At 35.3% G+C, this 16,687-nt stretch overlaps 1 protein-coding gene across 1 annotated transcript in view; it reads left to right on the top strand.

Annotated features, from left to right (window-relative positions):
* Positions 1-16,687, top strand: part of LOC121370698 (transient receptor potential cation channel subfamily A member 1 homolog) — a 55,153-nt gene that overhangs the window by 27,906 nt on the left and 10,560 nt on the right. Inside the window, exons 13-21 of the mRNA XM_041496110.1 lie at positions 994-1,130; positions 2,086-2,207; positions 3,790-3,942; positions 4,395-4,492; positions 6,414-6,583; positions 8,535-8,667; positions 10,734-10,865; positions 12,780-12,980; positions 16,214-16,402. Coding sequence (XP_041352044.1) covers positions 994-1,130; positions 2,086-2,207; positions 3,790-3,942; positions 4,395-4,492; positions 6,414-6,583; positions 8,535-8,667; positions 10,734-10,865; positions 12,780-12,980; positions 16,214-16,402 — 1,335 coding nt within the window. The remainder of the gene's footprint in view (positions 1-993; positions 1,131-2,085; positions 2,208-3,789; positions 3,943-4,394; positions 4,493-6,413; positions 6,584-8,534; positions 8,668-10,733; positions 10,866-12,779; positions 12,981-16,213; positions 16,403-16,687) is intronic.

Genomic DNA, 16,687 nt, shown 5'->3' with positions numbered 1-16,687 from the left:
AATTACTGCAGTTTCTGATTTATTGTGTGATCCAGTTAGGTCCAAGTTTAAATAACTTCAGTTTATAGGTAGTACTAAACCAAATAACTTCCGGCTGGGTCAAAGTTCGAGGTGCACCAAACTTTTGATAGAGAAGTGAACACCACAAGTCCTGTGATTGGTTTTAAATGTGAGTGTGTTGGTTGTAAAAAATAATAGTTTCATCTGGGTAAAAAAAATATGCAATTTTATTTCATCTAGTACCAGTGTGTCAAGTAGCCTTGTGCTTGAAACATGTATGGGGTACCTGTAAAAAAAAGTACTCAAATTTTGAGCGGAACTAGGGTAGTCATAGACGCTACCCGTTACCTCAGAAACAAGCAGCTTGACCCCAATTTTTTCTGATTCACTTTAAGTGTGAGGGGTGGTAGTATTTATATCCGTGACGTTTATGTCGGTTGATACATTGCAGGTAGGAGTTTTAGCCACATATGTTACTATTGTCGTCTATGGGATTTGATTTGGTAGTATACACCCTGTAACATTTATGTTTTAAATAAATAATTTCTATTGTCACATCTATAGTCTGTCCCATCCTCCTTCAAAATGCTTTTTGTAAATAATTTCAGTTTGGTTTGACATAGAAGAAAAGTAAAAGTGTTTTGGAAATAAAAATAATTTGTGTGCAATTTAGAAAACAATTGGCTCAGAAATAAATAGCTTGTAGTAAATTCCATAGTATGGAAAAAGGACTAGTAATATTATTTCCTATTTAATTTTTGTTAATACACTGTTTTCATTAAGCTGTGAATTTTAAGTACAATTTGCAGTATTTTTACTAAAATTCGGCTTCAGTCATATTTCAAGGGATTAATTTACTTAACTGAATTTAAATTTGGATCAGGTGTCTTGCTGAATAATAACTGTGGCGTTCTTGTTATTTGAGTGATTTCTACCTGATGAACGTAAAACAAATAACAGACAATCCTTAAATAATTGTTGTCTGTGTTTCAGACGACACCTCTTCACCTGGCGTCCAAGCACGGACACCCTGGAGTGGTGGAGCTCCTCATAGAGTGGGATGCTAACGTCGCTCAGAAAGATTCAGAAGGAAATAACTGTCTCGATTTGGCCATTGATAATAACCGCTCGTAAGTCTTTTACTCTTATTAATTTAATAAAAAATTAACTTTCACATTGTTTACTAGTTTAGATGGCTTGTTGAATTAATCAGAAGTCAGTACTATAATATGATGTCATTGCTGTGAAATTATGTAGTTTTACTTGTACCCATTCAATTTAACTGTTTTGAAATTAGACGTGAAGTGAAGGTAAAATTATTGTAAACCATTGTAGTGGTACACTATTCTTCATGGCCCCGTTCCACAAAGCGATCTTAGCCCTAAGATTACCGTAGGCACATAGCTACCCTATGCACTTAAGTTGATCTTAGGGCTAAGATCACTTCATGGAATAAGGCCCAGGCCATTAAATCTACAAGTCAGAGTTTTTGTCTGTTAAAAAATAACTAAGAAATATATATTAAATGTCCTGAATGATTAAGTTTGTAAAGCTGAATGGTATAAAGTTGTTTAGAAATAAAAAATGAACTTATAAAGTGGTAAAATCATACCTTTAATTGTTAACTTTATAATAAAATCTGAGCTATACAGTTTAATCTGTTTTACTGGATACTTTGTATTCCCAGTGACGAGTGAAACGTCTTATTTCTACTTTTGCTCTGTACCACAGAGCATCTTACAAAATACTTGTACTATATTTTCCAAACTTAGTTCGAAAACAAGAATGACATTATTATCCATACATAACATCATTTTTAGTCGCATTCTGTATGTCACTACACAGATGGGAAAATCATATAAATTACATCACCATTGGAGGGCACTTACTCTATGGTACATTTTCCTTTTGCCCCCACCCCAATTTAATGTATGATTTTTTTTCTTTTTCTAAAACTGAAACGGTCATAATTGAAAATAATAACATAATGTTGTTATCTTGTGGTATTTGACTACAACTGGGTAAAAATCTTCTTCTTTTTGTCTAGTTTTAACTTGACTTTATTATAGTCTTTCATCATTTCAGAGACGTTGCTCTATCAATACTCAACTCCGATGTGTGGCAAGAAGCACTGAGAAATGCTATACTGGATTTACGTACAGGCTGTCTCGACACACCGATGAGAAAACTCATCAGAAAGATGCCAGGTAACTGAATTGCTTTCTTTTTTTAATTTAATTTTTACTTTATTTTAATGTTTATATCTAAGACTCAAGCACACTGTTGTGAGCACATGCCTTAACTATCTGGGCTGTCTGTCGATAACAGGGGTTAGTGGTTAGTTGTTAGTGAGAGAGAAGTGGGTATAATGGTCTTACACCACCCAAGTCCAACAATACTGGATCTATGGTTAAATCTGTCTGTAAGGTGACTCTAGTACGCAGTTATTTTGAGAGAGTTAACAACTGTTCCTGGTAGAGCTGTCAGTTTATATATGATTTATTAGCTCTGCATAGATATTTTATCACTTGAGAGCTGAATCTTATGTTATTAAACTGAAGTTCACGTACTTTTGAGAGATATCAACCCAGAAATACAACAAGACTTGGGTTTTCGGCAGAGGGTCAACTGAAAGTGAGCTGCCATCAAATCATGGAGTGTTGTATAACATGGTCCTTCTTTAACCAGTCATACTTTTTTAGGGATAGATTTATTTTAATTTATTTCATGTTGATCTTAATACATTGTAATACAGGCTTCAAAAGATGAAACAAATTAATTTTATCAGTTTCTGTTTAATCTCTCATTCAACAGAGAGGATTGACTTTTGTTTCACACATTTTATTATTATTATTTTTTATTTTTTTAAATTAAGAATGCACATTGGCAGATCCAGAAGGGAGTCACCATGGACCCATGATCCTCCTGCCCTTTTAAAGTGCTCTTCTTAATTATGTTATAAAAGTCTACAGTATAAAACACTAAATTGCCCTGAGTATGCGTTCTGAGCATCTTCATTAAAAAAAATTCCAGGGAGGAAACCCCCGAACCTCTCTGCAGATTTTGTACCCCTAGGTTGCTCGGCTCATTTGCCATTGGCAAACTCAAACTAGCCCTTTATAAAATCCTGGATCTACCCGCTGATGCATGCCTCGATCTTCATACTAAAATATTTTTTGATGTACAGTCAAACCTGTCTTAAGTGGTCACACAAGGGAGTAGAAAAAATTGGCCGCTTAAGACAGGTGGCCACTGAGTACAGGTTGTCACATATGTAGTCTTTAAAACATTTGTTGTTTCTTGTTTTACTGTATGTACTGCTTATCAACAGATGTGTGCTTCACAGTTGACTATAAATCGTCGTATCCTCCAGAAATGATGCAAATAGAATGTATTAAATTAAATGGGTACTAGTATTCCTGAAGGTGTGAAGATCGGTTATTTGCTGCACCTTATCGCTGTTGATAAAATATCCCTTTTATATAATAGTAAAACTTTACTGTGGCCGCTTAATACAGGTACATGTATTTTAGTGATTTGGGATCCGATTTACGTGGCTGCTGGCCGCGTTAGACAGGTGACCGCTTATTACAGGTGCATTTACATTATAAATCGTTTGGGAGGAGAAAAAGTGGCCGCTTAAGGCAGATGACCGCTGAGTATAGGTGGCCGCTAGGACAGGTTTGGCTGTACTTCTTTTTTTTAAATGGATGTGCACCACATTCCATCCATGTTCAGATTTAAAAATTATATACTTATATTATTTATTTTTCTGCAGATGTTGCAGAGAAGTGTTTGATCGTTGTCTCAGTTATGGTGGAGAGAAAAATCCTGAGAGATTGGAATATGAATTGACATTCAACTATGAGTTTCTGGATGATATATATGTCAACTGGATGGACCCAAAGTATGGAGTTGGCAGTGAGACGGGCTCCTCTGTGGGTATGAAGCTTTATCATACTAATAGCCACACTAACAGTAACCAGTCCTTTTCCACTGATGGAAGGATATGGCAGACAAGAATAAAACAAGAGTCTTAGGTGTCCACATTTATCTAAGTTACTGTATAATTATTATTAGATATTAAGTACTTTTTAGCACTGAAACTCTTTTTATGTAGCTACTGATTTTTATATTTACGTTAGATATCTGCATACATCATTAATTAATGTGATTTGTTATTCTTACTTGAAGCACAAGTACCAAAAAGTAATATTAACAAACATTGTCCTTTAATTTTAAATAATAAAATAGTTTCAATGTATATCAAAATAGCCTTCAAGCATAAAATCTAAGCAAAATGTTTTTCACAACATATTACATACTTTAAATGCAGTTTATTGTTAGACATTTTACTTAGCACAACATTTAATTGTATTTGTCTCTTCATGTAGGTGAGGCGTTTGATGACGATGACAAGTTGTTGTCCGAAGCCAAGCCCTATTCAAGTGATTCTAACATCCTGAAGAGGAACCACCCCCTCATGATCATGGTAGGTCTGCCAAGATTGAGTTTGTGTGGCATGCTCTTGAACTTGATGAGTTATACGACAATTTAAAATGACGAGTATTTCTACAAACCAATGTGGGATGAATCCTAGCCAAATGGGCATTTCTGTGTGCAAGATTTTTACGTGTATCATGGATCAGATTTTACTGAAACAATATTTAGAAGTCATCTGTATCAAAATTTGCTAAAATAATAGAACATTAACAAAGAATTACTCAAAAGTTTACTGGCCGTTAATTAAATTTGTTGAGTATATTTAATGCAACATTCAAAGTTAGGTGCCCTTTGAACTTTGACACAGTGAGATGCTATTGTGGGTGTGGGTAATTTTTGGCATGCTTCCATCAGAGAACTGTTCAAGCACGCCTGTCGTGGGCACAACCTCTGACTTCACCAGAGAGTTCTGTCCACGACAGGGATGAGGGATTTTAAGCTATGGCTTTAAGTTTTGTTTAGTATTGACTAATTGATTAAATACAAAAATATTTAGGTGGTTTTTCTCCTTCATCTATCCATTTACTACGAGATCTTATTATTTGCCCCTGTAACTTTTTGTCTCTAATCTTTCTAAGTTCAGTACAGTTTTTTTCTAAAATAATTCTGTCTATGTTATGCTCTTTTTCTAATTTTGTTATTTTTTCTATTAATTCGCTTTCTGTTTTACTGTTAGCTTTTTCAGATAGCTAGAGTAAGAAATAGTTTTGCCTCGTATTTCCATAAGCAGTGCTTCCATAAAAAGTTGATCATTAATAGATAAACCTGGGAAGTCAGTATTAGTTGTATTAGCGTCTTGATCAGTTCTTGTTTCAGTATATTGTGTTTTAACATTTTCTATTACTTGTTTTACAGTTTGTACATATTCTTTATCCTTCAGTAATGAGTTATTAAATTTCCAGAATGTTTTTCTCTTATTTGGTTTTGTGTGTATAAGTTTAAAAACAACCATTGAATGGTCAGTCCTGTAACCTGTTTAAATAAAAGCTTCTCCTATTTGTGTTAAAAGGTATCTCTTATAAGAATGAAATCTAACCGTCCTTGTTTATTACCATTATAAGTTCTCCATGTGAATTCTTTTTTCTCAATATTAAGTTCCCTCCACACGTCATCTAGATTGAATTCTGTACATAGATCTAAAACTTTATCTCTAGATTTAGGATTGTTTATATTTAAATAACCTTTGGTATCATTGTCGGGATTCATCACAAAGTTAAAATCTCCTGAAATAATTACTATATAATGCCAATTTCTTTTATGTCTTGACCAATTTGCTCATAGAATGTAGGATTGTCCCTGTTGGGTCCATAAATGTTAATAACAGTAATTTGTTTACCTTTAATATTTAGGTCTAGGAGAAGTTTGTTACCATTTGTATCATGTTTAATTTTATTTAGTTTATATTCAAAGTTATTATTGAGCAGAATAGTGACACCTCTACTTTGCAATGTATGCAAACTAAAGTAATATTCAAATCCCCACTGAGACCTAATATAACGTTCTTCTTTCTCTATGAAATGTGTATCTTGTATGCAATAAATAGAATATATTTTCTGTTTTAAAAAATTCAATACATCTTTTCGTTTTTCCTTCGACCCTAGTCCCTGGCAATTTAAGGTACAAAATGTAATTTGGTCAGTCATGGTTAATATAAGTAATAGTGGCCTCTTAATACAAGTGGCTGCTTAATGTAGATAAGATAGTACTATATTAGACAGTTGCATGAAATGTTAAGGTGTCCTCTTAAAACAAGTGGATGCTTAATATATTGATTAGTCATACTATATTAGACAGTGAAGCATGTGGTGGCCTCCTGGCACATACACCTATTTAAAAGTGTTCATATTCATTGACTGGACCTTTATTCCTTGAGAATTGTACCTGATACTTCTTAATGACCCGTTTACCAGGTGACGACGAACCGGGAGGATCTGCTGGCACACCCCCTGGTGACATCCCTGCTCACCCACAAATGGGACACATTCGGCAGCTTCATCTACTACCTGCTGTTCCTCATCTACATCCTCTTCCTCGTCTTCCTCACCGGGTTCATCGTCTCTACCAAAGCACCATGGGAATAGTAAGTGTTCAAATCACCATGGGAATAGTAAGTCTTCAAATCACCATGGGAATAGTAAGTGTTCAAATCTCCATGGGAATAGTAAGTATTCAAATCACCATAGGAATAGTAAGTCTACAAATCACCATGGGAATAGTAAGTCTTCAAAGCACCATGGGAATAGTAAGTGTTCAAATCACCATGGGAATAGTAAGTCTACAAAGCACCATGGGAATAGTAAGTGTTCAAATCTCCATGGGAATAGTAAGTCTTCAAATCACCATGGGAATAGTAAGTCTTCAAATCTCCATGGGAATAGTAAGTGTTCAAAGCACCATGGGAATAGTAAGTGTTCAAATCACCATGGGAATAGTAAGTGTTCAAATCTCCATGGGAATAGTAAGTCTTCAAATCACCATGGGAATAGTAAGTCTTCAAATCTCCATGGGAATAGTAAGTGTTCAAATCACCATGGAAATAGTAAGTCTACAAAGCACAATGGGAATAGTAAGTGTTCAAATCTCCATGGGAATAGTAAGTCTTCAAATCACCATGGGAATAGTAAGTCTACAAAGCACCATGGGAATAGTAAGTGTTCAAATCTCCATGGGAATAGTAAGTCTACAAAGCACAATGGGAATAGTAAGTGTTCAAATCTCCATGGGAATAGTAAGTCTTCATATCACCATGGGAATAGTAAGTGTTCAAATCACGGCGGGAATAGTAAGTGTTCAAATCACGGGAATAGCAAATCACCACGGGAATAGTAAGTGTTCAAATCACCACGGGAATAGTAAGTGTTCAAATCACCATGGAAATAGTAAGTCTACAAAGCACCATGGGAATAGTAAGTGTTCAAATCTCCATGGGAATAGTAAGTGTTCAAATCTCCATGGGAATAGTAAGTCTACAAAGCACCATGGGAATAGTAAGTGTTCAAATCTCCATGGGAATAGTAAGTCTTCATATCACGACGGGAATAGTAAGTGTTCAAATCTCCATGGGAATAGTAAGTGTTCAAATCACGACGGGAATAGTAAGTGTTCAAATCACGGGAATAGCAAATCACCACGGGAATAGTAAGTGTTCAAATCACCACAGGAATAGTAAGTGTTCAAATCACCACGGGAATAGTAAATGTTCAAAGCACCATGGGAATAGTAAGTGTTCAAAGCACCACGAGAATAATAAGTGTTCAAAGCACCACGAGAATAATAAGTGTTCAAAGCACCATGGGAATTTTAAATTTTCAAAGCTCCATGGAAATTTAAAGTTTTCATTTCAAAGCACTGTAATTATATATTATAGGAATTTTAAGTTTTCAAAGCATTGTAATTATATATTATAGGAATTTTAAGTTTTCAAAGCCCATGGGAAATATACCATGAGAATTTTAAGTTTTTAAAGCACCATGAGAATTTTAAGTTTTCAAAGCATTGCACTACTTTTTATTTTGTCAGTTTTTAAATGTAGTTTATCAAGTGATAACCATATGGAGTGAGTAGATTTGCAGGTTATTTTGTCTGTCTGATGCACACAAATATTTCATTTTTGAACCCAGGTTAACCTCTTTCGTCAAAATTGAAATGTTTTTCTATGCATGTAACCAATTAACTGTCTCATAGTTTAAAAAAAAAATACCTGGCTACAATTTAACCATAGACCCTTTAATAGTTAACTTGGCTTGTCTAAACTTCTAATGAAGTCATTAGCTTTGCGGGTGTTATTGTCTATTTGATGTCTGGAAAACATTGTCATTAACCAATTATACATTTATTATTATATATTACATTTTTCTTTCTTTCTTTCTTTCTTTCTTTCTTTCTTTCTTTTTCTTCCTTTCTGTCATTTTTCTTTCTTTTCTTTTCTTTCTTTCGGAAAACTATGTATGGACATAACCATTTCTGCTTCTCAGCTCTGTAGAATATAGAAATGTATTATTTTATCTCTTCTCTTTTGATGTTTTAAACAGCTCCCCAAATACAGTTAATGCCGTCAACAGTGAAGATTGCACATTAATAGATCCTAATGATGTCCAACATCTTTTCGCCAAGATTGGAAAATATGTTGTGATTGGCCTAGCAGCATTCAATTTGTTAAAAGAGGTAAGATAGTGTTCAACATTTTAAGTAAACTTTTTAATATTCTGGTTACTTTTAAATTTGTTAATACTCTGGTGTCTACATCGTGATCAAATACAGTGGAATATTTGATTTAATCAAGCACTTCAGTCTTCATTCACCATTCTGATATTTCTCTTGTGTGTTACGTTTAGTTTCAGCAAATGAGAAACGGAATATATTATTTGTACTGAATATGTAGATACACAAGTCATGATTTGTTTTGTTTTTTTCCAGTCCATTAAACCTGTTAGTAGCATTAAAACTGGACCGGCCTCGGTGGCGTCGTGGTTAGGCCATCGGTCAACAGGCTGGTAGGTACTGGGTTCGGATCCCAGTCGAGGCATGGGATTTTTGATCCAGATACCGACTCCAAATCCTGAGTGAGTGCTCCACAAGGCTCAATGGGTAGGTGTAAACCCACTTGCACCGACCAGTGATCCATAACTGGTTCAACAAAGGCCATGGTTTGTGCTATCCTGCCTGTGGGAAGCGCAAATAAAAGATCCCTTGCTGCTAATCGGAAAGAGTAGCCCATGTAGTGGCTACAGCGGGTTTCCTCTCAAAATCTGTGTGGTCCTTAACCATATGGCTGATGCCATATAACCATAAATAAAATGTGTTGAGTGCGTCTTTAAATAAAACATTTCTTTCATTAAAAAAATAAAATGTGCGTAATGTATTGGTTTGTAACTTGATATTCTAAGACTTGTAGCCAGTGCAGTAGGAAGTCTGTGATTAATATTAATAATTAATTTTGCAATTTGCAATTACAGAATATTATGTACCGTATATTGCCGTATATTAGCCGACTTCTTGGATAAGCCGACCTCTTAGTTTGACCCTAAATATCTAGTACAAAATCATCGGCATTGTGTATAAGCCGAGGTCATCTTTTGTCCAGGTGTATGTTGTATTGGTTTCAATAATACTGTTAACAAATTGACTTGTGCTTTTCTTGTTCATTATATTTGTTTTCCCTTTAATTATTACAAAAACGGTACTCGCGATCACAATCAATGCGGCAATGCTAACATCTACCATGCCGTGAAAAATAATTTAGAACTGATAAAGCATAACAGAAAAATAAATAATTCAAGCACACAAGTAATTAATTTATTCACTGGACAGCAAAAAGTAAAATCATTGAGGCATGTTTAATCCCCCACCACAAACACAGAAACAAAAGATCATGTGGTCTGTGACTAGCTGTCCACTGTATATGGTATGGTCATGTGACATTTGTGGGAGTAATTATCGTCCTGAAATTCATGTTATGTGTTTTCAGTTGGTAATGTTAATAATGAGCTTAATTTATTTATGGCATTACTTTACAGTTTAATGCACCCTCCCAACAAAACAATAATTATTAGAAATATAATACTTGTTTGAAGAAAAAACCTTGTTTTGTATCATAAATTTGCTTATATGAAAGACTGGCCCCAGCACAGGTCAAACAAAGATGGCAGACAGTTGGAAAGAATACGTTTTTACCACTGAAATGACAATAAAACAAGTAATTTTTTTTTTATTATTCATCAAACTTATAATGCATTCAAGAACAAAAAACTGCATAATATTGCATGATGGGTGTTTCATTTATACTGTGCACAAATTATTGTTACTTAATCTGTGAAAGGCTAAGGGTCTGATCAAAAGTTATACGTCACAGTCGGGTGTATTTTCGATCAGAATTTTATACTCCAATTAGTTGGCTCCGTGTATAAGCCGACTCTCTTCTTTTGGAAAGTGTTTCTAGACTTCAAAAGTCGGCTAATACACGGCAATATACGGTAATTTTATTTGTACTTAAAAAACGTACAGAGCATGTTTTGTTTAAAGTATGCCCAGCATGGGCACAGTTCATGTGTCCACGATGGGGTAAGGAGAAAGGGTGGGAGTAAGATAGAATTCTCGCTGCAGTCTGGCAGCATACAGTATTGGCCATTACTTCTATGTGATTAGCATGTCATTATTTGATTGTATTTTTGTTGAAAAACAATAGTTTACTGTAATAATGTTTAATTTTATTTTATTTTTTTATTTTACAGTTGTTGCAGATTTACCAGGCTAAGCTTGGTTACCTGGGCTGGACAAACCTGATAGAGTGGATCATGTTCGTGACCTCTCTCTTGTTGGTGATTGACTTCAATGAATGTATGCGCATCTCCGGATACAGATATGTATGTCTTGCAGGCTGATCTTTATAATTAAATCTGCTTACAATTTTACATGCCCATGCAGATTAATTGGCTTGTATTTGGTTGTATAAATTAACTGAAGTAATATAATTAAACGATAAAGATTTAACTGACATGTCACTGCGGATTGACTACGCTGTATATGATAAATTGTCATCCCCTTACAACCCCATTGTTCTTGATCGTGCACGTGTCATTCGCGTGTTAACTGTTACGTTACTTTCAGTGAATGAATACCACCACTGGTATAAATAAATCTTACAGCATATTGGCAAACAACACAAATAACAAAATATAATGCATAACTAAAATTTACTTGCAAACAGGTTAATGGTAAAATTTCCGTAAAAATGAAGTGGACATTATTTTTATTTGCCGTGGTCATTTTCTTAATTGCAGGGGTTGTAAGACCAATGGGATGATGTTAAATCGTAATGAATGTAAGGGAACTTTAATTATTATAGCATGAATAAAGTGTTCCATGTATATTTTGCTGATTTCAGCCATGGCAGTGGCAATATTACTGTAGCATGAATAAAGTGTTCCATGTATATTTTGCTGATTTCAGCCTTGGCAGTGGCAATATTACTGTAGCATGAATAAAGTGTTCTGTGTATATTTTGCTGATTTCAGCCTTGGCTGTGGCAGATTGGTGCAGTGGCAGTATTACTATAGCATGAATATAGTGTTCCGTGTATATTTTGCTGATTTCAGCTGTGGCAGTGGCAATATTACTATAGCATGAATATACATGTAGTGTTCCGTGTATATTTTGCTGATTTCAGCCTTGGCTGTGGCAGATTGGTGCAGTGGCAATATTACTGTAGCATGAATAAAGTGTTCCGTGTATATTTTGTTGATTTCAGCCGTGGCAGATTGGTGCAGTGGCAATATTACTGTAGCATGAATAAAGTGTTCCATGTATATTTTGCTGATTTCCTCTGTAGCAGTGGCAGATTGGTGCAGTGGCAATACTACTGTAGCATGAATAAAGTGTTCCATGTATATTTTGTTGATTTCAGCCATGGCAGATTGGTGCAGTGGCAATATTACTGTAGCATGAATAAAGTGTTCCATGTATATTTTGTTGATTTCAGCCGTGGCAGATTGGTGCAGTGGCAATATTACTGTAGCATGAATAAAGTGTTCCATGTATATTTTGTTGATTTCAGCCATGGCAGATTGGTGCAGTGATTTATTGTAGCATGAATAAAGTGTTCCATGTATATTTTGCTGATTTTCTCTGTAGCAGTGGCAGATTGGTGCAGTGGCAATATTACTGTAGCATGAATAAAGTGTTCCATGTATATTTTGCCGATTTCAGCCTTGGCAGTGGCAATATTACTCTAGCATGAATAAAGTGTTCTATGTGTATTTTGCTGATTTCAGCCTTGGCTGTGGCAGATTGGTGCAGTGGCAATATTACTGTAGCATGAATAAAGTGTTCCATGTATATTTTGCCGATTTCAGCCTTGGCAGTGGCAATATTACTCTAGCATGAATGTGTATTTTGCTGATTTCAGCCTTGGCTGTGGCAGATTGGTGCAGTGGCAATATTACTGTAGCATGAATAAAGTGTTCCATGTATATTTTGCCGATTTCAGCCTTGGCAGTGGCAATATTACTCTAGCATGAATAAAGTGTTCTATGTGTATTTTGCTGATTTCAGCCTTGGCTGTGGCAGATTGGTGCAGTGGCAATATTACTGTAGCATGAATAAAGTGTTCCATGTATATTTTGCCGATTTCAGCCTTGGCAGTGGCAATATTACTCTAGCATGAATAAAGTGTTCTATGTGTATTTTGCTGATTTCAGCCTTGGCTGTGGCAGATTGGTGCAGTGGCAATATTACTGTAGCATGAATAAAGTGTTCCGTGTATATTTTGCTGATTTCAGCCGTGGCAGTGGCAGGTTGGTGCAGTGGCAATCTTCCTCGCCTGGATGGATCTTGTGCTGTTCATTCAGAAGTTTCCACGGTTTGGCATCTACGTCGTCATGTTCACCGACATCCTCAACACCTTCATGCAGTTCTTCATCGTCTTCTTGCTCTTCATCGTCGCCTTTGCGCTCTCATTCTACACACTTCTCCGCAATCAGGTGTGTGGTATAGCACAGGCGCATGGGGGGCTGGGGGTGGTGGGCGCTGAATCAAAAATAATATTGGCAGTAAATCTTAAGGAAGAAATGAATTTTACTTGTAGAATGCAGGAAATTGCATTTCAGGACATCTAGTTTTTAAAATTTTATACAGGAGCATACCCCCCTGAATGCCCTAGAAACTTTGTTTTGCACTCTCGATCTCTGTCGGACACTCCCCCCCACCCCCTCCAATATCTACTTGCTTCTGCTGTGCCTGTAGCAGATTCACTTTGACCAAAGAAGGAAAAAGAGAAAAAATGTAGATGTGGATTTTTATTAGTGTCACAACTTGAGCCATATGGATTTTTTAAAAACATTTTATCTCGTACATTAATTTGACTTCTCACCAAGTGTATTCCCCTATCTGCCCTATACCCAAGGATTGGTCTGTATATCCAAACAGTAAGTCAAATAGCTACTGTAACGGTCTTACACAATCCAATAAAAGCACTAGCTTACTTGTGACCTTTCAACTCTGTTGTATTGTAAGGAGAAATTTGTTATTACCAACAGTGGAATCCTGAAATAATTACAATACAAAGATATCTACTGACATATCTACATATATACAGCTACACTAGACATGTAACTTGTATGTTTACTATAGGATAGGAAGTTGTCCCACAATATTTTTTGCATAAAAAAAACCTAAATGTATTTTGAAAGAAAGAAAAGTTGCGAGGTTGTAAAATTAATGAAAATACACTGTGTTTTATCATTCTTTTGTCATAATGGGGAGGTGTATGGGTCATTCCAGCCAGTGACATCATTTTATTATTTTAATTATTAAATGTTTAAAAAAAAAAAAATATTGCTAGTCAATGAAACCTGTATGCAAAGACTACTCAAGGGACCAAATAACTTTGCTTGTATAAATACATGTAGGTTGCCTTTATGGGTGCATATGAGATATTTCTCCCATAGGCCTTCTTGATATAGATTGTTTGTTTCTTTAATAGCAATAAGCTGCAGACAATCTGTTAACAGATACATGTAGTTTGTTTCTTTAATAGCTGTAAGCTGCAGACAGTCTGTTTAACAGATAGTTTGTTTCTATAATAGCTGTAAGCTGCGGACAGTCTGTTTAACAGATCTATAGTTCGTTTCTTTAATAGCTGTAAGCTGCAGACAGTCTGTTTAACAGATAATTTGTTTCTATAATAGCTGTAAGCTGCGGACAGTCTGTTTAACAGATCTATAGTTCGTTTCTTTAATAGCTGTAAGCTGCAGACAGTCTGTTTAACAGATAGTTTGTTTCTATAATAGCTGTAAGCTGCGGACAGTCTGTTTAACAGATCTATAGTTCGTTTCTTTAATAGCTGTAAGCTGCAGACAGTCTGTTTAACAGATCTATAGTTCGTTTCTTTAATAGCTGTAAGCTGCAGACAGTCTGTTTAACAGATCTATAGTTCGTTTCTTTAATAGCTGTAAGCTGCAGACAGTTTGTTTAACAGATAGTTTGTTTCTATAATAGCTGTAAGCTGCGGACAGTCTGTTTAACAGATCTATAGTTCGTTTCTTTAATAGCTGTAAGCTGCAGACAGTCTGTTTAACAGATAGTTTGTTTCTATAATAGCTGTAAGCTGCAGACAGTCTGTTTAACAGATCTATAGTTCGTTTCTTTAATAGCTGTAAGCTGCAGACATTCTGTTTAACAGATACATGTAGTTTGTTTCTTTAATAGCTGTAAGCTGCAGACAGTCTGTTTAACAGATAGTTTGTTTCTTTAATAGCTGTAAGCTGCAGACAGTCTGTTTAACAGAGAGTTTGTTTCTTTAATAGCTGTAAACTGCAAACAGTATGTTTAACAGATCTATAGTTCGTTTCTTTAATAGCTGTAAGCTGCAGACAGTCTGTTTAACAGATAGTTTGTTTCTTTAATAGCTGTAAGCTGCAGAAAGTCTGTTTAACAGAGTTTGTTTCTTTAATACACATGTAGCTGTAAGCTGCAGACAATCTGTTTAACAGATCTATAGTTCGTTTCTTTAATAGCTGTAAGCTGCAGACAGTATGTTTAACAGATCTATAGTTCGTTCGTTTCTTTAAAGCTGCAATGTCTGGTTTCAATCGTATACAGTCAAGTTCTAAGTTCAAATACAAGCATAACTGCACTTTTAATTCACTCGCAAGTTGTCGTCATTAACGCATATCGTCAAATGCTTACTAGCCAGTTAGAACAATTCTCGCCATTTTGTAATACCGAGCGCATTCTAGCAGCCACTTCCTAGCAGCCAATTACGCTAGCAGCCAATTTCAGCAGACACGCATGGCGACGTTCTAAACACCGGACCATTACGCCTTTTATAATGTGTGTTGTGGTGTGGGCTATACGATACTAGTTGGACATCCTATATTACCGTAGTACAGATGGATTTTTAAAATGATACTTCAGATATTATAAAAGTGCTTAATAAAACGGTTAAGTTGTATTTATACGGATATTAGTAACAATAAGACTGTGAAAATGAGTCTTGGTTGTCATTTTGTTTTTGTGTTGTTATTATATAAAGATACTCTTTAAAAATTAGCATAACAGTGTGTATAAAAGTGTGTGAAATACAGGTAACGATTGAAAGGCATATGAGTCCAGTGTTTAGATCGTCGTCATGAGGGTCTGCTGAAATTGGCTGCTAGCGTAATTGGCTGCTAGGAATTGGCTGCTAGAATCCGCTCGGTTTTTGTAATGCAACAATAGCCGAACCGTACTATTTTTAGCCCAGAGGGAGCCCGGCAAAAGTGTCCCATTTTCAAAATAGTGGGTTTATTTTTAACTTGGAAAAGCCAGTGTAGTGAAACCAATTCGGAGTGCGGCGGTCTTATATGCACCAAACGTAATGGGATTTTCTGTTCTAAATGCTTAAATAATAAAAATATTCCAGACATAGCCGCTTTAATAGCTGTAAGCTGCAGACAGTATGTTTAACAGATAGTTTGTTTCTTTAATAGCTGTAAGCTGCAGACAGTATGTTTAACAGATTTAATAGCTGTAAGCTGCAGACAGTCTGTTTAACAGATACATGTAGTTTGTTTTTTAAATAGCTGTAAGCTGCAGACAGTCTGTTTAACAGAGAGTTTGTTTCTTTAATAGCTGTAAGCTGCAGACAGTCTGTTTAACAGTACTAAAGTTTGTTTCTTTAATAGCTGTAAGCTGCAGACAGTCTGTTTAATAGATAGTTTGTTTCTCTTTTCAGCATCAATTCAAAACAGTTTCTCGTTCCCTTATAAAGACATCGGTAATGATGATAGGAGAGTTTGAGTTTGATAGCATCTTTAACGGTCAAGACTCTGGTTCTGGTGATGACATCATTTACAGTGAAGCAACATACCTGATATTCGTCATCTTCCTCATTCTGATGTCCATTATCATCATGAACTTGTTGGTAAGATCAAATTGCTTCAGTACATGCTTTCATTATTTGTGGGAAAAAACATTTCATTGTCATTTGCTTATCTTTATGACCATTGAAAATAATTTTACTCCGGAAATAAACTTGATACAAAGTGAAAGCTTGATTAATTTTATTGCCATTGGGTAAATATTTGTGTGGATTGGTTGACGTTTCATATCTGTATTCCATGTTATTTAGTTTATAGGTGTTTATACAATACAGGATTGTTTTTTTAATTATGAAAATGGTCTTGAACTTATTTTATAATATGTGTTT

The sequence above is a fragment of the Gigantopelta aegis genome, chromosome 4, assembly GCF_016097555.1.
Source record: "Gigantopelta aegis isolate Gae_Host chromosome 4, Gae_host_genome, whole genome shotgun sequence".
Lineage (NCBI taxonomy): Eukaryota > Metazoa > Mollusca > Gastropoda > Neomphalida > Peltospiridae > Gigantopelta > Gigantopelta aegis.
The sequence above is the reverse complement of the archived record's forward strand: the minus strand, read 5'-3'. Positions and strand labels throughout refer to the sequence as shown.